The 20,653-nt window shown below is 37.8% G+C and overlaps 1 protein-coding gene across 3 annotated transcripts in view; it reads right to left on the minus strand.

Annotated features, from left to right (window-relative positions):
* The window catches only part of SLC25A12 (solute carrier family 25 member 12), a 115,146-nt gene that overhangs the window by 11,530 nt on the left and 82,963 nt on the right, over positions 1-20,653 (minus strand). For all 3 annotated transcript variants that reach the window (XM_072612304.1, XM_072612305.1, XM_072612306.1), the window contains 4 exons: positions 19,915-19,996; positions 18,409-18,567; positions 13,818-13,870; positions 13,452-13,532 (listed from right to left, as the gene is read on the minus strand). In XM_072612304.1, the coding sequence (XP_072468405.1) occupies positions 13,452-13,532; positions 13,818-13,870; positions 18,409-18,567; positions 19,915-19,996 (375 nt within the window). The remainder of the gene's footprint in view (positions 1-13,451; positions 13,533-13,817; positions 13,871-18,408; positions 18,568-19,914; positions 19,997-20,653) is intronic.

A 20,653-nucleotide genomic window follows, 5' to 3' on the forward strand; every position in this document is an offset into this window, starting at 1 on the left:
TGAGGTATACAATTCAATAAACATTTTTAGGTACCCATGGGGGAAGATGCCAAATTTAAGTAAGATACAGTCATGAAATTTAGAGACTGGAAACAAGGCAGAATTCAGGACACAGACATAGACAACTATAATGTCTATTAGGGGAATGAGATGTATACATATAAAGAACAGTATGAGCAAAGAAGAGAAAAAGTACAGAGAGCAGAGAGAGTTCAGGGAACAGAGTAGCCCAGAGTGATTGGTGTGTATATTAAGGGTATTAAGATAGCTTGCTAATAGTCTTGGATACCAGACAGAAAAGCATGGACTTGGTAAACAACAAAAAGGCACCAGGGAAAAAAAGAAATTTATGTGATAACTTTGTTATATATTTAAAAGGAATAGTAAGTTGCATGTAAAAGAGTGGCAGTTTCATGTGCAGTCATTTTTTATTATACTATGTTATGGAGATGCTTGTTTTATTCCATAAATTAAAAATCAAATAATTTTTTTAAAGGCACTGGAGAGTGTTGAGGAGAGCAAGGATGAGATCTATGCATCATCACCATCATCTTGACAGCTAACATTTCAACAGCCCTTTAAGGTCTACAAAGTGTTTTACATATAGAATCTCCTTTACGTATGTACAAGTGCACTGCAATCCAGTAAGGCAGATGTTATTATCATCCTCATTCTACAGATAAGGAAAATAAGGTTCAGAGAGGGTTAAGTGACTCCTCCAGGATCACCCCACTAATAAGATGTAGGATTCAAATCTAGGTTTTCCAGACTGAGTCCACAACTCCATCCACCACACTAGCCTGAGGCTTTCTTTGAAAATTAAAAAGGCACAGACAAAGCAGGGCAATTAGGTGGACAAAGAGGTTGGTTTTTTTTTTTTTAAAAAAAAAGACTAATTGTTGGTTTTCTTCATTACTATCATTTAGCAAGTAATAGTATGTACAATTATGGCTCAGGTGTTCCACAAAACCAAATAGGACCAGTGCGCATTCACATGTATAGATATTTACATGCCCCTTCCAAGACACGAGTAAGCCATAAGATACTCATTGAGTCCCTGCTGGGTTCAAAACATTCATACAGTCATGGGTATGTCTCACAGCTACGGGTTCTAAAGCTTTACCAGATGCAGAGTAGCATATTGCAATTACATTACCTCTGAGGGCTTTTTAAAATGAAAAGAAATATCAGCTTGTGTGATGAACACAATCCGAGATAGATATACTATTCAGGTTATTAGATAATTTCAGAAAAAAAAGAAAATAACATGTCTAAAAGCAATGAAATCTTAAATCTCTTTCAGCAATGGAATCAAAGTCAAATAGAAAGGCGTCCTTGCAGGCCTCCTATTGACTTAGAAAACCACAAATTAGCCTCATTTGTCATATTGTATTTTTATTTCTATTGTTAAATATTTCCCAGTGACATTTTACTCTGGTCTGGGGCCACTCTGGAGCAATATATGGCCTGCATGTTTGACAATGGTGCCCTGGAGGAAAGTGGGAAGATCTGGGCTTATAGATTATTTCTGACACTATCTGGGCCAGATTTATTTTCCTTATCTATAAAAAGGCGATTATATGCCTCTAGAACCTACCTCACAGGACTGTTGTGAGCCAATGCCCACAAAGTGAGATAATGCATGTAAAATGCTATAAAAACTATAAAATACTATATAATAAATCAGTTTTCATTAATTATTTATTTCATTAATTACTAGCAATAATAACAAAGCATTCTTGGAAGAGGTGTCCTTTTAGTTTAAGTATGGACCTAAAATTTCAAACTTAGGTAGTTAAATATGTCTTACGAGAAAATTGTTAACCCCCCCTCCCCCATCCCTTTACTCTGCATCCCGGGATATTGACTTCCTCTTTTTTTTTTTTGTATTCTTCAGATTGGTCCCTTTTTTTAGATACCATAAAATTCCATTCCTTTCCTATTCCTCTCTTGTTCTGCTACTTTCTAATGTCCGGACATAGGAAAGGCAGTATGAGACCTCACCGACTTTGGAGTCCTAGAACCTAGGTTTGAAAATGAATTTTGTCCCTTAGTTTGGGACTTGAGACAGGTCATGTCACTTCTCTAGGGTTCATTTAGTTTCCTCTTCTTGAAGATGAGGAAGTTGGGCCTGATGACCCCTGAGGACCCTCTACTATGCAACGAAACCATGGAACCCAAAGTACCAGACTTTGAGCTTAAAAAAAAACCCAACCCACTGGTAATTACAGGCAGTTCCACGATTCTCAGATGGAGATTTTCAAGCCTGATGTTTTCAATGTTTTTTTCCCTTATACCAAGGTAGAAAATAGATGACAAGCCACCTGCCATTAAATTCGGGGTTTTTTGCTTCCCCCCTCCCCGAAATGGCTCAAGGGCTTCAAACTGTTTTATTTCATCATCACGAGATGAGGTCACCATTGAGTTCCCACTCACACAGGACAGATTCTTCTCTGAAAATGGGTCAAATACTCATATTCAAGTTGATTTCTATCCTTTTATTTTCCACATAAAGTTGTCATTTCTTTGCTTTAAATCAATTACAAGAGAACTCAACAGTTGACAAATTTCATTTTGAATAGGGGTTATTCCTATGTAACAGAAATTTAAGTCGTCAACACTTCTATTTAACCTCATGTCATTTAAAATCAGCCTCTTTCTAACTCTCCACCACCTCTCCCCAACCCCCAACCCCATGAGAAAATAAACTAAATAAATCTGACGACAAAGGTTAGGAAAGAAAGCCAGTAGATGGAAATCCAGGCACAAACCCTTCCTGACCTGCCTGAGGCTGGAGGGGCTACAGAAAGGATCCTACAACATTTGACCTTTGCCCTTTTGATTCCACCCCAGAGGCAAGGTCTACAAAGGAGTGGTCAGATCCTTCCTACCCTCAGTCCCCTGTTTACTTCCTACTTTGAACTGTGGCCTCCTGGACAGGAGCTATTTCCCACTAGCCACAAAAATGTGAATACAAATGCTCAATCCAGTCTTTTTTTTTTTAATTTTTAAAGAACAAGAGGTAAAAACAAAGTCCTCCATCACAAAGTCCCTGCACTCCTGCTGGAAAACATGCTGTTTCTGAGTTCCTTAGTCGGATAACCACAATTTACTCAATATCTCCCAGCACAACACTGACCACAAAATACATACATTTAAAGTTGTAACTCAAACCAACAAAACCACAGAATTAGTAGCTGAGACAGACTCAACCTAATCACACTATTGGAGGGAAGGAGTATAATGACAAAGAGGCAGAGAGGATGTCTGTGTCTTTCCCACAAACAGACACAACCACGCAAAGATTAATAATAATAGCTTGCATTGATACAGCACCTACTATGTGCTAAGTACTTTACAACAATGGTCCTCACAACAACCCTTCCAATTAAGTGTCATTATTATCCCTATTTTACAGATGAGGAAACTGAGACAAACAGGTTAAGTGACTTGCCCAAAGTCTCACAACTAGCAAGTGTCTACAGCTGGATTTGAACTCATGTCTTTCCTGACTTGAGACTCAACTCTCTACCCATTAGGCTACCTCATAGATTTAGATCTGGAAGGAATTTTAGAAGCCATCAAAATCCAACTGCTTAATTTTACACAAAGCTAGTGAGCATCTGAGATAGGATTCACTCCCAGGCCTTCTGAGTCTGAGTTCAACATGGTATCCACTAAACCAGCTACTTCTGTAACACTGAAACTCACAGAGTTTAATTTCTACAGTTTTACGCCGCCTCCTTTTAAGTAGCAAAAAAAATAATATTAACAATGAGAAAGAAAAGGAAAACATGATGGCTATTGAATGGTGTAGTTGGTATAGGTGAATGGATGAAAAGGCATTTATCAAGCCCTTATAAACTATGGATACAACTACAAAAAGCAAGGCTCAAGAAGCTTATAATCTAACAGGAAAGACAATATACAAAAGAGAGTGTAAGATCGAGGGACAGGCATTTAGCCCAGAAAGTTACAGGGATGTACTGACCCACCCTATCTAGAAACAGTGGCAGAGTTGATTTGATAATGGCTTATGGTTCCAAAATTGGGGAAGTAGGGAGGGAGAGGTAATTATCCTTCATAGCAAGGTGGTTAGGGAGCCTATGAAGAATTGAGATGGTCAGAGAATCAGGAGTGAAGCATGGTTGGGACTTTTCCTGAAATAACGGTCAAGAGACATTTACCAGGGTAGAAGTTTCTCTAGGCAGAGCAGGAAGGTAGTTAGAGAGGCCACCAGAGATCAGAGAGTTAGGAACATATCATAAACTGTAAAATGAGGTAGTCAGAATAGATATCCAAGGACTTTTTGAATTCCAAGAACTTTATGATTTATGACTTCAATTCTAGAATTGGTTCTGTCACTGACAGTATGCCAAGTTTCTGCATCTATCAATGGAAAGGACTGGACTAGATTAACTTCTAAGGTTCTATCAGCTCTAAAAAGGTTTAGAGTTCTAAATCTCCACCTATCTGGGAATTTCCAGATAGGCCATGCCCAAATCCAGGCACACCTTGGAGATATTGCAGGTTCAGTTCTAGATCACCACAATAAAGTGAATATTGCAATAACACAAGTCACGTGAATTTTTTTGTTTCCCAGTGCATATGAAAGTTATGCTTATACTATACTGTAGTCTATTAAGTGTGCAATAGTATTATGTCTAAAAAAATTTACATGCCTTGATTAAAAAATGTCTTATTGCTTAAAAATGCTAATTATCCTCTTAGCCTTCAGTGAGCTGTAATCTTTTTTGCTGGTTGAGGGTCTTGCCTCGAAGTTGGTGATTGATGACTGATCAGGGTGTTGGTTGCTGGAGGTTGGGATGGCTGTGGCAATTTCTTAAAATAAGACAACAATAAAGTTTGCCACATTGATTGACTTCCTTTCACGTGAACACTCAGAGGCAATACTAGGGTTATTGAACGGCCTAACTTCAATATTGTTTTGTTTCAGGGATTAGGAGGATCCAAGGAGAGGAAGAAAGAAGGGAATAGCCACTCGATGGAGCAGTCAGAAAACACACAGCATTTATAGATTAAGTTCTTCCAGTTTGCGGCACCTAAAACAATCAGAATAGCAACATAAAAGATCATTGAGCGTAGATCATCACAATAGATACAATAATAATGAAAAAATCTGATATATTGTGAGAATTACTAAGCGTCACAGTGACACAGTGCGAGCACTTGCTGTTGGAGAAATGACTTCGATAGACTTGCCTGATGCAGGGTTGCCACAAACCTTCAACTTGTAAAAAACTCACTATCTTCAAAGCACAATAAAATGAGGTGTATCTGTAACTGAGAATCTTTCAAAAAGAAATGAAATTAAGTTTTAAAACAAATGTTAACAATTGTTTTTACATGTAACTGGGGAAAAATAAAATACTAAAGAAAAGCTAAAAAAAGTAAAAGTGCATTTAGGAAGTAAAATAAAATGGCTATCCCTTAAAAGAAAAAAAGAAATGAAATTAAGCCCATTTCAAAAGCGGACTTCTGGACAACAGGTGTCAATTTGCCCATGACAAACGTCAAGTAACATTAAAGGAAAAAAAAGGTGTCTCCGAATTCTGCTTTGAGGTCTTCAAAAGCCAAAATAGAAAAGGAAGGAAGGAAGGAAGAAAGGAAGGAAGCAAATGTATTAGTTCCTGCTAAGATGTCTGAATTTTGCCATGAAAATCTACGTAATTTGCTTTCACTTGTTTTTCCACAAGTTTCCTAAAATGAGAAAACACATTTAGATTTGTTTTTGGTATATTTCAAAGGGCCCTAGTTCCTGATTCACCCAGAACTTTTATGTAATAATAGCTACTATAGTTAGGTGGTACAGTAGATAGCGCCAGACTTGGAATCTGGAAGACCTGAATATAAATCAGACACTAGCTATGTAACCCTGGATAAGTCAATTAACTTTTATTTGCCTTAGTTTCCTTATCTGTAAAATGAGGATAATAACAGTATCTACCTTACAGGGTTAGTATAACAATCAAATGCATTGCAAAGTGCTTAACACAGTGGCTGACATACAGTAGGTGCTTTATAAATGCTTAAAAGGTCAACTAAGTGGTGCAAGGGATAGTGGGCCAAGCCTGGAATCAGGAAGACCTGAATTCAAATCTAGTCTCAGACCCTTACTAGTGGTGTGACCCTGGCCAAGTCATTTAACTTCTGTTTGCCTCAGTTTCTTCAACTGTAAAGTAGGGATAACAACAGCACCTACCTCCTAGGGTTGTTGTGAGGATTAAGTGAGATGATAATTGTAAAGCAAATAGCACAGGGCCTGGCACATAACAAGTGTAAGGTAACTATATTAACTATAATTATCCCTATCATTATTGCCCTGAATATTTATTTTGCCTTCTGGTTCTAGAATCTCAGGGCAGTTTTCCTTGATAATTTCATGGAAGATGATGTCTAGGCTCTTCTTTTGATCATGGTTTTCAGGTAGTCCCAGAATTTTTACATTGTCTCTCCTGATTCTATTTTCCAGGTCAGTTGTTTTTCCAATAAGATATTTCACATTATCTTCCATTTTTCGAATCTGCGCGGTATGTTCTGAGATATCTGTCTTTCTCGAAAAGTCCTTAGCGTCCATCCGTACCATTTCAGATTTGAAAGATCTATTTTCTTCAGTGAGCTTTTGAATCTCCTTTTCCATTTGGTTAATTCTGCTTTTGAAAGCATTCTTCTCCTCATTGGCCCCTTGCACCTCCCTTGCCAGCTGAGTTAGGCTAGTTCTCAAGGTGCCAATTTCTTCAAGATTTTTTTGATTCTCCTTTAGCAGGGAGCTGATCTGCTTTTCATGCTTCTCCCTCATCCCTCTCATTTCCCTTCCCAGTCTTTCCTCCACCTCTCTAACTTGATTTTCAAAATTCCTCTTGAGCTCTTCCATGGCCCGAGCCCATTGGGTGGGCTGGGACACAGAATCCTCGATTTCTGTGTCTTTGCCTGATGGCAAGCATTGTTCCTCCCCATCAGAAAGGAAGGGAGGAAGTGTCTTTTCTCCGCTAAAATACCCTTCAATAGTTTTATTTCTTTTCCCTTTTCTTGGCATTTTTTCCAACCAGTGGCCTGACCTCTGAATGTTCTCCTCACACCCACCTCGCCTCCTGGTCCTTCCAGCCAGCGTTTGGGGACATCCCTATCATTATTGTCATACATCTGTTGTGGGCATATGTCATTTAGTAATAAAAAGTAGCATTTCTATGGTACTTTAAGGTTTGCAAAGTACTCCTTACAAATATTCTCCCTCTTAATTTTTTTTTGTCCTCACAAACAACCCCGGTGGGTATGCACCCCATTTCACAGGTGAAAAAACGGAGACAGAGAGAACTTAAATAACTTGCCCAGATCACACAGCTAGAAAATATCTGAGCCTAGATTTGTGCTCAGGTTTTCCTGACTTCAACTCCAGCACTCTTCCCACTGGGTGACCTAGATAGTGCTATATTTACATGTAAATATGCTATGATTCTATTTCTAAAATTATATTTTAGAATAATTTAGAAATTATAATTTAGAAATTATATTTCTAAAATCAACAAGAAAGAACTGGTTCAGTTTGTGGGCAGTATAAAGGTAAATTTTGGTCAAACATCTGAATTATTATAAATTTTAAATTGTCAAAGTTCAAAATCATAAGGTTTTACTATAAATACCTTATACATCAATGGCTAAAGACTGCTGGCTAATGTTTACAAATTAGATTAATAATCTGAAAATTTCAAAAAATAGTTTTTAAATAATATATTCTATTATTCCATCAATTCCATTATTATATATTTGATTCTGTTTATATTCTACTTCAAAAGTTAATTTTCTTAAAATTTAAAAAAAACCCATGCCTTGCTTATAGGTATTTTCAAAGAGATTTGTATTTCACTCTAGGAAACCAGGGTTCATTGAATATTGTCACATGGAAATACCTCTGACCACAAAAAAGGCTCTAATCAAGCAAACAATAAACCTTGTGAATAGGAGCCTATCCAAAAGCAAACATTTATATTGGCATGTATAGGTGCATGCATGTGAAGCCCACACATGAACATATACATCTCTCTCTGGCATTGTGGCAAAGTGAATAAAACTACTCTAAGGAACCTTGTTTCAAATCTTCACAATAAAATAAATGAAAGCTAATGCAAGTGGTTCTCTTTTTCACTAGATGTGTGATATTCCAGGACTGAGATCAGCTATCATCATCATTCAGGGTTTTCTCTATGAAGAGGACCTTCCTTCTTTTTTCCCAGCTCTGACATGGCTCATGGAACAAAGACCCTCTACTGGGAAAGAGGAGGTCAAGAAGGTCAAGCTCTTCTAATCTCACCCCTGAATAACTGACCTTAACTATAAGCTTTGGGCCTGTCTATATCAGACACAAGATGCATGATGAATGCAAAAATGAGCCAGACGTCTGATTCCAATGGAACCATGAGGCATTTATTCAGTACCTTTTGTGTTCACAGAATTGTGGCAGGGGGCTGATTAACTGCGGTTCTAACTTTACAATTAACTGTGCCCACCACTAAAATCCTACACCGTATCTATCTTGTATGTACAGTTATTTACATGTTGTCTCCCACATTAGAATGTGAGTTTCTTGAGGGCAAGGACTATGTTTGTGGCTTTCTTTGCATCCCCAGTGCTTAGCACAATTCCTCTTTCTGTCTGTGCGTGTGTGTGTGTATGTGCGTGCGCGTATGTGTGTGTATTACTTAATTGCTTGTTGACTGCTCAAACTACTCATGATGTGTAGAGTTTGAGCTCTTTTTTCAAATTAATTAATTAATTTTTAGTTTTCAACATTCACCTCCATAAGATTTTGAGTTCCAGTTTTCTCCCCATCTCTCCCCTCCTCCCACATCAAGACAGCATGCAATTTTATATAGGTTCCACATATACAGAGAATTTGAGTTCTTAAAAGACATATAGGTTTTATCAAGCTACAAAAGCTCAGAGAACAGACCTAGGAAACTGTGAGCCTGTTTCCCCTAAAACCAGCTTAATTTAGTTCAGAAAGGGTTGTCCACCAAAGGATGAATCTTGGGGTTCAGAAACCCATTAAGACTAAGGTGGGGAAAGCTTACAAACTGCAGTGATGGGGAGAAGAGCCACACCTGGGAAATCACGGGTATTTTAAATTGCTTGTGTCGAACTTTAGGACAAGTCTTTTCTTATTTCATTTTTTAAGTCTATAGAATGATTTTGAAAATGTTCATTATTATTAGGTGAGATTAGAGCTGAGCAAAGCAAAAGCTCTAACAGTCCTGAAAACCAGCCACTGAAAGCTACTGAGAGAGGAAAGTCTTATTCCAACTTTTACAGACATGATAAAAAAAAAAAAGTTACCTCCCCTGAGATCAGAGTTGGGGCCTTGGATTTTCTCTCCCACACACAAAACCCCCAAGTCCCAGCTCTCGGAAGAGTGTCTTGCTGCAAAAGACCAACTCCCTGAGGAGCCAATCTCCACTGTGCCAAAGCTTAGGTTGTCTCTTCCTGATTAACTTGCATTAGCTGCATTTTAAAAACTGTAATTAGGTTATTTTGGAAGAATGGCAGCATTTTTCTCTAACTGTGAAGATGCTGTGCCCTTGATCCTTCGAAGCAGGGTGCTGGCTGCTCCAACAACATCCAGCCCTACAGCTCCAGGGACTTTTAAAACTACACCTTTACCAACTAAATCCCAAGACTAAGAATTCCCAGGGGGATGATTTCAGGGAGAAAAAAAATCTCCCCACAAAAAAAATACCTTCCCTGCCATACAAATCATGCCTAAAACTTTTGCAGTTGGAAGTGCATTCCTTTGGCAAATAGTTTTATTCCAAGTTAAAGGGCAAGTCCCTTGTGAGAGGTAGCACATTAAGCCTTGTTCATCTTTTTTATAACTCAGTCCTTGGTGAGTTTGATTTGGGAGGGAGTAGCAAGGGTAGAGCATGTACAAGGACACTGGGCATCTGAGGAGGATGAAACGAGAAAAGGGTCAGAAAGCAGGAAGAAGTCCCTAACTTTATCCCTGTCAAAGGTCCACCCTGCCTCTGTTCCATGAGCTATCAATTTTTAATCAGTCAATCCAAGACTACTAAGGACAGTAGGTCTTCAGAAATGAATCATAAATAAAGAAGAGATTTAGAGCATCAAAATAACCCTCCACACTTTCCAAACTTCACAGGGGATTATCAGCCCAGCCTAGCCAAAGCCCCAGTCTTTAAATAAGCTCCCTAAAGAAAAGACACATCCTATAACGAACAAGGTAACTAATGAGAAAATAAACTGGCTAGGTTTTTAACCACCTCATTCCTGTGGCTCAGTTTCTCATCTCATCTGAATGGCTTAGTCACCTGCACGAGAATCTTTAGAAATTCCACAAATGTAAACAGAACAGTAATTAGCAACCCAAAGCAGAAAAATCAACCTCCCCTTCTTTCTTTTCTCTTTCTTTCCTTCTTCCTTCCTTTCTTCCTCAGCTAGGAAAAATTCTGCTTGTTATGAAATGGCTGTGAACTTTCTAAAGAAATGAAAATCAAAATGGCAGCAACAGAAGTAATAGCACCCCAACACAAATATTTCTCACACTTTCTTTTTCAAATGCTTAAACTCCAATGAAGCTGTGGTCTTAACCTGTCCAAGCCTGCCCATCCTATGCAAGTCTTGTCCATGTCATCCCAAAATCTGCCACAAGGGGCCACCCAATGTACTGGAGGCTTTCATTACTCTCTTGCAATTGAGAACATACTAGTGGAGAATTAGGGCTATCTACCTGTTATATCCCTCAGTCTAACCACATAACCAAACCATCCTCCTTTTCACTTACTAATGGTTCTGATGACATTTTTCTCTTCTTTGAAGTTCCTTATTTGTTATATGATGCTACCTGCTTGCACTCACCAGTGCCTTTCCATTGCCCTCTGTGTGCCACTCATTTTCAACTCTCCAGAGATAGCAGTGTATTTTCCATGACCCATAGCCTATCCTATGCAAGTCTTGTTCATGTCATCCCAAAATACAACTACTGGCAAAAAAAAAAAAAAGGCCTTTGTTTCTGGCAGGTATATGAAGGTCATTAAAGGAGCTTTGCGATTTTCCAGAAGACAACTTAGCCCTCTTTCCTCCTCCTGTTTAATTCTGGGTCCGAGTCTTCATCTGTTCCTTCCTTCAATCATATATAGACTGATAGACAAACTCTATATATCATTCAACAATGATACAGTTATTTAATATTGAACTAGCAAGAGAAAACTTGCAAAGCAAAAACAAAACCAATATTCTGAAGGTATGAAAATGTTCTCTCATAAATTCAACAACACAAGCCAACAAACATGTAAGATTCTGAAGATAACCAAGAAAAAAACATACGGCCCTAACCTCAACAAACTTTTATTCTCCAAGGGAGAGATACAAAGACATGAATAACTACAATACAAGTTGAGGAAGGTTAGATTACTAACAGCTGGGGCAGATTCTAGGAAGGCTTCACAGATCAACATGAATTGAGCATTCCCAGGAAGATCCAAGATTCTTCAAAGCAGAGAGAGGAGGGAGTGCATTTCAGGAAATGAGGATGTTTTATATGGATGTAAAAAGGCAGTTGAGATGGTGTGTCAAGTGTGGGAGATAGCTAATAGTCAAATTCCTCTGGAAAGTAGAATTCTTCAAAAAGAACAATATGAAATAAGATTAGGAAGGAAGGTAGGAGCCAGAGTCCATGACACAAAGAAAGGTTAAGAACCTCTGGTTTAGAGAGAAAAGTAATGATTTCCATTTTACCTAAGTTGAATTTGAGATTTTGTTGAAACATCTAGAGAATGCCCCTTCAGACAGACATTAATACGAGCCTGGAGCTCAGGAGAGATATTAGGGCTGAATATATAGATTTGGGAAAGTGGCTGTCCAAAGAGAGGCTTGATCCATTCTAGTTCTGAAAGTCTGTGATTCTGAGTATAGAAAGAGAAGAAGGTTTAGGGCAGAGCCCATACTAATGGGACAGAAGATAAATAATGAACATAGGATTACAGACTTAGAGCTGAATAGGACTTGAGAGGCCATCGAGTCCAGTCTCCTTCATTTTGAAGATGAGGAAACTAAGGCACCAGAGCTTAAGTGACTTTCCCAGGCTTACATGTGGATTAAGTGTCTCTGGTGAATTTTGAGCCCAGGTCATCCTAGCTCCAACCTCTATCTATTACAGCACATTAACAAGTCCAACAAAAGGGATTATGGAGTGGTTAGATGCGAAGGAGAAGAAGCATGAAAAGAGAAAGAATATGGAGAAAGGACTAGTGAATTGTGGGAAATGATGCAAAGAAAATATGATAGTAGTCAATGTGGGTAGGGGTGGAGGACCTAAGAAATGAGAATTGTAGACTACTTGGGCACATGTTGCATTCTGTGCATACCACTTATGCTCCAGAAAAAGAAGCTGCTTTTGGCAGTGAAGGTGGTTTTCCTTTCTCACAACACACACACACAGCTGCTTTTTCCATAAGAACATATATTGCTGACAGGTGAGGACTCAGGTATGTGCCATGCTGCCAAACCTAATCAGGGAGAACCAGAAGCAGCCTCTCTCTCTGGCCCTCCAGGGCATCTTCCCTGAATTAAAAACTGCAGAGGTCATCAACCTCATCACCTCAGGTTCCACAACCAGCTGAGGAGGGTTTATTCTGGCCTGTCAGCCAACTCAACTGGAAGTTATTAGAGTTCTCAGGGACAAAATGGGCTAAACTAGCCTTAAATACACCATAATGTTACCAAATGTGGGGCCAATCCCACAAGCAAAATTAGCTGAGCTGAAAATCTACCTTTGTGATTATGTCTAAACCCCAGAGTGTGCTCACACAAAAAAATGATGAGGACAGAGATTCTGGTCCCTGCCCTGCTCTCTCTAATTTAAGTAAATGCCAAAACTGTATCATTGGATTTGAGATTGGTGTCAATAGTCTCAGTGCAGCTAAAACCAAAAAGGAATTTATTCCCCTAAAAGGAATGAAAATTACACCACAATGTATTTCTCAGTCCCATTACCTGAAAGGTAATAATAGCCCAATTAATCAGTCACCTCACATTGATTTTAAGTTCTACTCAGTGTAAATATACTACCACAGGCCAACTAAGTTTCTGTTCTTTCCATTCTGCAATATTTATGGTGATTCAGAACAGGAAATTTAGAAGAAGGAGGGAAAAAAGAGCCCTGTGAGGCTCTGTCAGCAGATTCTGAGACAAAGAGCTGATAACAATTCCCCCTTGCCACCTCTCTGTCCACTCAAAGCCAATCAGGCTGCTCAAAACATCCAAAGGACATTTCCCAGGAGGACAGCTCAGAATAAGAAGAAATTGCTTTAACTCACCTGGGATCAGATAAAAGAGCAACTGAACATTTCTTTCTCAGCAAAAGGACTGTGAGGAAGTTAGTTTCTTTTCAAATGAGTAAATAGCCCACGATTAAAACTTACACAACCTCCAGCAAGGATTTCTGCTAATAGTGGAATGGAGCCATCTCTTCGGGTGAATTTGTCCCGAACAAAGTCATTAACCTGGTTAAAAAGATAAGATTCGTAAGAAAAATGCTCCCAACAGTTCCCATATTCTTTTCCTTCTCCAGACACATAACTGTTTTCTTGTTCCAATCAAGGGAACATTGTATGTCATAATTCAAAAGTGGTACGTGACTATTTATAAATTTACATTTGTCAAAGCTGCCTTTTAAGACTCTGCTGCTCTGAATCACCCAAATCCCACTTTTTTTCTTAATAAAATTTGAATAAATGATACAAAGCAAAGTGAGCTACTCCAAATTTAAAAGAAAGAACATTACTTACAGTCAGTTTAATGGCCTTTTCTGGAGCAACCCCTATAAGTTGTGGCAGCAGACCTAGGTAAATAAAGATGATCATGAGGAGTAACAGACTTGTGAAGATTAAACCAGTAAGAATCCATTTTTCAGAAAAAGAAGGCAGTTAGGTAGCACAGGGGCTAGATTGCTGGACTTATAGTCAGGAAGGCCAGAGTATAAATCCTGCCTCAGACACTTAATTAGCTCCGAGACTCTGGACAAATCACCTCATCTCTCTCATGCTCAGTCTCCTCATATGTACAATTGGGATAATAATAGTACCTACCCCACAGAGTTGTTGTGAGGATCAAATAAGATAACATATGTAAATGCTATGTAAATTCTATTATCATCATTATTATTGGAATCATTATCATTAACATCTATCCAGAAAATTCTTTAGTAATTCCCTTAAAACAAATAACAAAATTAGATCATAAGAGAAATTTCCATATGTGTACACAAAGCGACTGCTCATGTCAAAAATAAATTTTCAATTTTCATGAGCTTATCAATTATTTTTCTATACATGCTAAGTCTACTCATCCAGCACCTCTCCAAAAATACATAAGGAAAGTATGAAAAATATGGACCTCTCCATACCTAAGACATCAATAAATAATTTTAAAATAATAATAATTTTAATAATAATAAATAATAATGATAATATATTAATCAGTCTATATACCTACACAAATAAAGAAAAGTTCTTTCTTAAACTAAAATCGCAGGCTTTGACAAAGAGCTATAAGTTTGTTAAGTAGACCCTTACTGCTATTGGAATTCTCCATTTAGTACGACAGAAGAGAATAGTTATAACACTAACTCACAAGGTTCTCCTTTAATGATAACAAGCAGACAATAAAAGGTATGACATCAAATCATTCAAAAGGAAGCCAAGCATAACGGGAAGAACGTGTAGCATTCCTTGAATCACCTACATATATATAAATATACTTATTCATTAATATGTCAAAATTGTCTTTAATAAAATGACAAGGAATGCTATATTGTTGGGAGGTTGGATTTTCATGTGCTGGTAACAAACTGGAATAGGAAAATTCACAATTTAACACCTGCAGATATTCAAAGGACTCAGCTTTCTAAAACTGTGGCTTATCCAAATTATCGGCATAGATTTTTAAAGATGCTCCCAACAACTGGTCTTCTCCCTTTAAATCACCCTGGAGGTAAAGGAGGGAAGAACATGAGAACTGTGTGTATTTGCACACTCACTGCTGATCTTAAGCCGACTTTAAAGACACTGCTGAGTGATTTTCCATGAGCTGGGAGCCAGCAAGTAATCGTGCACACAGGCTACTGTCAGTCAGACTGAATTATCAATGACAAATGCGTAATCTGCACATACCTTTAATGGAGCAGACTGATTTAAAAGACAAAATCAGTAGATGGCAGTCTTAACTTCCTAACATTCATGATTATCAGCACCTATTACTTTTAATCTAACTCTCCCTTACAGTCATGTCAGCATGTGCATTTGTTGTCCAACTTGCCTAAATAAAGGCTCATAGAATTTTAATAAAGTACTGATTTGTGTCATTCTCTTATCTCATTGTTGCATGTAAAGAATCTTGGGCTAATCTGTCAACAATTTTGTCAATTATCTGACAGAATAATGGGCCAGTTCTATGTAATATATGACAATCTCCACAATCACAGTGTATTTGTGTACACGGTTTACACTGTCTTTTTCCTAATACTGCAGTCTCTCATTTTAAAAAGCTGATTTTATCAGCTCACATCCTGAGTAAGACCAGAGATCACCCCCTTCCCAGACCAAGACCATTTTTATGAATAGGACATTTTCCCTCAAAGTAGCTACCAGTAAACATTCTTCACCAGAAAAGTGATTCATGTATTTAGTACCAAGGTTTCTTTGGTTCAATTCCACAATTATTAAGTGTCCATTATGTGTAAGGCAGAGAGGCAAGTATGGTGTAATGGGCAGAATACAGATCTTGGAATCAGGAAGACCTGGATTCAGATATTGAAGGAGGCACCTGAGCTGAGCCTTGAAGGAAGTTAAAGATTCTAAGAGTTAAAAGTATTCCAGATGCTGAAATCAACCTATATAAAGTCATGGAAGTGGAAGATGGAAGGCTGAGTTTAGAAAATGACAAACAGACTAGTCTGGCTGGAACAAAAGAGCATGCAAGGGAGTTTAATAGGAAATAAGTCTGAAAAAGGAAGCTGAACCCAGGTTATAAAACTCTAAATGCCAAAAAGTTTTCACTTTATCCTAGAAGTAATAGGGAGCCACCAAAGATTCTTAAGCAGGAGAATAACATAGACCTATGCTTTGAGATTACTTTGGCAGTAATAGAGAATGGACTGGATGGTCAAGATACTTAAATAAAGATGACCAGTTAGGAGGTTATTGAATAGTCCTGATGAGAGGTGATAAGAGCCTGCACTAGAGTGTGGTATTTGTGTAAATGGAAGGAAGGAGAAAGATTCAAGAGATACTGGGGAAGTAGATTAACTGACATTTGTTAATTGATTGGCTATGGAAGGTGTGGTAGAATGAAGAACTGAAGGGGACTGTGAGGTTACCAACCTGGATGACTAGAAGAAGAGTGGTGACCTCAATAGAAAAAGGGAAGTTTGAAGGACAGACAGGTTTAAGGGGAAAGAGAATGGATCTGAAATTGGACATGTTGTGTTTAAGATAATTGTGGGACATCCAAGAGGCTTTGTCAGTGAAGGAATTGGTGATATGGGGCTAAAGTCCAGGTGAGAGATCAGGGTTAGTTATGTAGATTTAACAGACTTCAGCATAATCTCTTACTCTTATCTGCAATTTAAAAGTTTATCATGGTACAGGAAAGCAGATAGCAAGCATGAATAGGGTAAAGAGGGTCATGGGAAAGGAAAGAAGACAAGTTATTATTAGGAAAATACCTAAGGGAAAACACACACATACACACAGAGCCCTATAATATACGGCCACCATTTTCTTGATGGCTAAATGCTGAGGACTTGCTTTCTATAGAGGTAAATATTTTAAAAGCCCAGGGTTAGGACAGAGAGTCAGCTTGGCTCTTCAGAGTTAGCAATGCATGACACGTTCTATTTGAGAAAGATATGCTTTTCTCTTAACTTGTAATCACAGCTAACAATGACCATTCTTTCCTTCCAATATAAATTTGTTAGTACTACATGTAGGCCTCAAGTCTTTGGACTCCAAAACCCAAGGTTCTTTTTACCATGCCAAATTTCAACAAGAGCATTTTTTCTTCACGTGTTTAAGCATAAACCACAAATAAGGCCCAGAGCATCTTTTCCGCAAGAGCAGTTCAACAGGGCACTCAAATAATAAGCTAGGGATTGACTAGAATGTTTCTGCAAACAAACAAGTACTGTAAACCACCTAAATACCCAGGACCTGAGCAGGCAGAGAATGTTTTCAAAGAATCCCAAGTGGCGCCCAAGGGGATTATAAAATTAATCTCCCTTCAGAAGGAAACACAAAATTCTAATGTGAAAACATTTACATGAAAGTCATTCTCACTCCAAAAGAGAAACAAGTTCCTGCAGAGCCAAGGAAAATGAATGCAGGTTGGACTGCTGCTTGTGATGCTGAGAGTGCTGAACTCAGTCAGGACTACAGTCTGGACATGAGGGAAAGTTTTCCTTGAAAAATAAAATCTCCCAGCTTTGTTTCTGTTCACCTGTGGTTTGCTCTAATGCCTCCCTACTGACAGGATCTCATGTTCCAACTTTCCCAATCTTAGAAAGCAATGGAAAATCAAATCAAATCAAAATGGAGTCCCAGGAGGGGAAAAAGGAGGACACGATAAAGCCAAAGGGGTTGTTTAAACCTCAGATGACAGATCGAATAGAATACATAAATGTCTCCCTCGGGATAGAGGAGAAAAAAATCTCTCTCCAAAAATAAAAACAAAAAGTGGTGGATGGAAACAAGGGGTTAAAGGAGATAAAGTTCATTTCAAGGAATTTAGCTTCGATGATGCAAAAATGTGATGTATTTTTCCTTTCTTCAATTCTTTAAGAAGTGACCATAAAAAAATGCTTATTGTTATCTCCCACCTGTAGACATGGGCCTTTTTCGGATTCATGGTATCCCTCAGACCTATATTATTACAAATGTATGATTAGAAGCTCAAGAGAAGTAAATAGCACGAAGGAAAAAAATGAAGCTTTCATTTCCTGGCTAATGTTGCTAGCAGCAAGGAAGAAAAAGTGAGAGGGAACAAGAAGAAAAAAGCAACTGCAAAATGGGGATAATAACAGTACCAACCTTCCAGAGGTGTTGTGAGGATCAAATGAAATAATGTTGGTAATCGTACTTAGCACAGGGTCTGGCACACAGTAGGTGCTATATTAATGTTAGCTATTATTATGATTTTTAGCTACTAAGAGAGAGAAAAAGAGAGAGAGAGAGAGAGAGAGAGAGAGACTGAAGAAAATAGAAACAGGAATCGTCTGCTTAGGTTGAACTAGGCATTCATTGATTTCTAGGATGCGAAATACTGCTACTGCTGCTAGTGATTTTACAATCATTTGACTTGAGTAGCTAAAAGTCATTTACTTACCTCTATAGAGTCCAAAGAAGCCTTCATAACGTAAGACTTTCTTAAAACAGTCAAAGCTGTTTTTATACATCAGCTCCCCCACAACAGAGCCGGTGCCACGCTGATTTTGCATGCGTGTCTTTACCAGGTCTATGGGATATACTGCAGTGGCTCCCACAGCTACAAATAGAACAATTTTTAGACTTAAGGAACAGCACAACTAAATGCAGAGAATAAGATGAAAATAAATCCAATCGCTAAAGGACCAGAAAAGTCCTTTAAAAATATTTGTTCTTGCAGAGAATACGTTACTCTTCTCTTGCTAGACACAGCCGAAGGATGACAGGCTACCTTTGGGATCCATAAATACATGTTCTATACAAGTTGCTTCAGGGGATAATTGCCAAGAATACTCTTTGATATTTTAGGTATTTAATTTAAGGGATGGATTATCAATCAGCGTCAGATAATCAAAATTAAGTTTCCTATAACAATAAGACTGCTATTTATAACATTTCACTTTTTCCTTCATTCTCTGCAAGGCACTTAAACACCATATTGATTTTGCTTTTTAAAAATTATTACACATATATTGCTATAATTCTTTAAATTTAGTTTACTGAAGCATTTCAGCACAGATTTCATTTAGTTGTAGGCATAGAACGAAGGACTAGCAAGTGGAATTTCATATCAAGAAAACAACATCAAAGTAAAAAGAGAAAGAAAGGTTAAAACCTTCTTCTCTGCATATGCAACAGAACAAGGGCATATCTAAGTCATAGCAACTCATCCAGTGTTGAGAAATTAAATGTCCATCATTTAAATGTCCCCTAATGTCCAGCATAAATTTTTTACTTTAACTTACAGTAATATATTTTAGATTATTGGGGGGTAGAACTATACTCAGAATCATCTTTTTGAAAACAGGGACAGGAAATCATCTTTGCAGGAATGTTTGGAGGGGGAGGGGGAAACAATACACATACACAAATATTTTAATTATTCCTGCAGGCTCCTTTTAACTAAGTTTCCTCAGATTATTTGACCTTCCATGTGATGAGTATTTAATTAAAAGAACTAATTCAGCAGAGGTGAGTTTTTTTTTTTATTGAATAAACTACAGTTCAAACCAAAGTGAAGAAAGGGGTAAAAACAGTTTCAGAAAGAGAGGTTTTATTTCCTGCAGCTTCTAGGACAAGTCTCCAAATCTTTCATATTTCTCTTTTAGTTCTGAGCTCTCATTCCTGGTATGGGTTCCACCTTGTATCATTCATGTGAACAGGACACTGTATCTGGGAGCTCCAGATTATTACCAAGGTTTTGGTCTGAAGACTTTTTGGAGCCAGAAATGCCAGAGCAGTGCTAGGTCAATTCCTCTGATCATCGATAAAAATAAAGGGCATTTCAGAGAGCCTTCCGCCTTTGCCCGCCGGAACAATGAACTGCACCTTTGGTGATCTGCCTTGCTCTGAGGAGATAATGTTACATTAACCCAGGCTTGAAACAGCACATAGACATGTCACTCACCTCCAGCAATTGAACCCAAAGTGAATCTGTAAGCAGACTCAGCGATCTGGAGCCAGACAGACCTGCCTAACCCAGGAGATTGCTGTTGGGAAAAGGGGGAAAGAAAAAAAATGTAAAAAATTTAGAAAAGCATGTGGGAAATAAAAGCAGCTGTGAGCCAGCTTTTATAAAATAGGAAGAAAAAAGGCATGTGAACAAGGTATTTGATAAGGCTTATCCCTTCACTTCTGAAACAAATCCTTCCCCCTATTTTTTTATATCGATATAACATTGTACATTTTAAACATATATCTTTCAGGTTCTTTGATAATACACCAGTTTGTGTTGAAAACCAAGTAATTTCAGTACTTTTAAACTAATTTTCTGACTCCTCGTATTTTTATTATTTTAAAAACAGTAATGTTTCATTTATCCTAATCTTATGGAAGAAAAAAACTATACAAATGAAATTTCCCAATAACTGAAGCTTGATATTTTAGGAATAAAAATTTAAAAAATATTTTTAGGCAACTTAAAATAGAAAACTTTCTTTAAAAAAAAACTTTTCTTTTCCTGTTTCTTGAACAAATTACCAAAAAAATTTACACCGGGCAACATTTTGATGAGTAATTTTACTGGGTTGTCGTCATTGTAGTATATAACTGGCTAGGTTCTCTATTTATTCCTTTATTTATATGTCTCTTGGAAGTCCAGTTTCAGTAAGCATTTAGAATACAATAAATTTCATGCTAGGTAGCTA

This window comes from Notamacropus eugenii, chromosome 5, assembly GCF_028372415.1.
Source record: "Notamacropus eugenii isolate mMacEug1 chromosome 5, mMacEug1.pri_v2, whole genome shotgun sequence".
Classification (NCBI taxonomy): Eukaryota; Metazoa; Chordata; class Mammalia; order Diprotodontia; family Macropodidae; genus Notamacropus; species Notamacropus eugenii.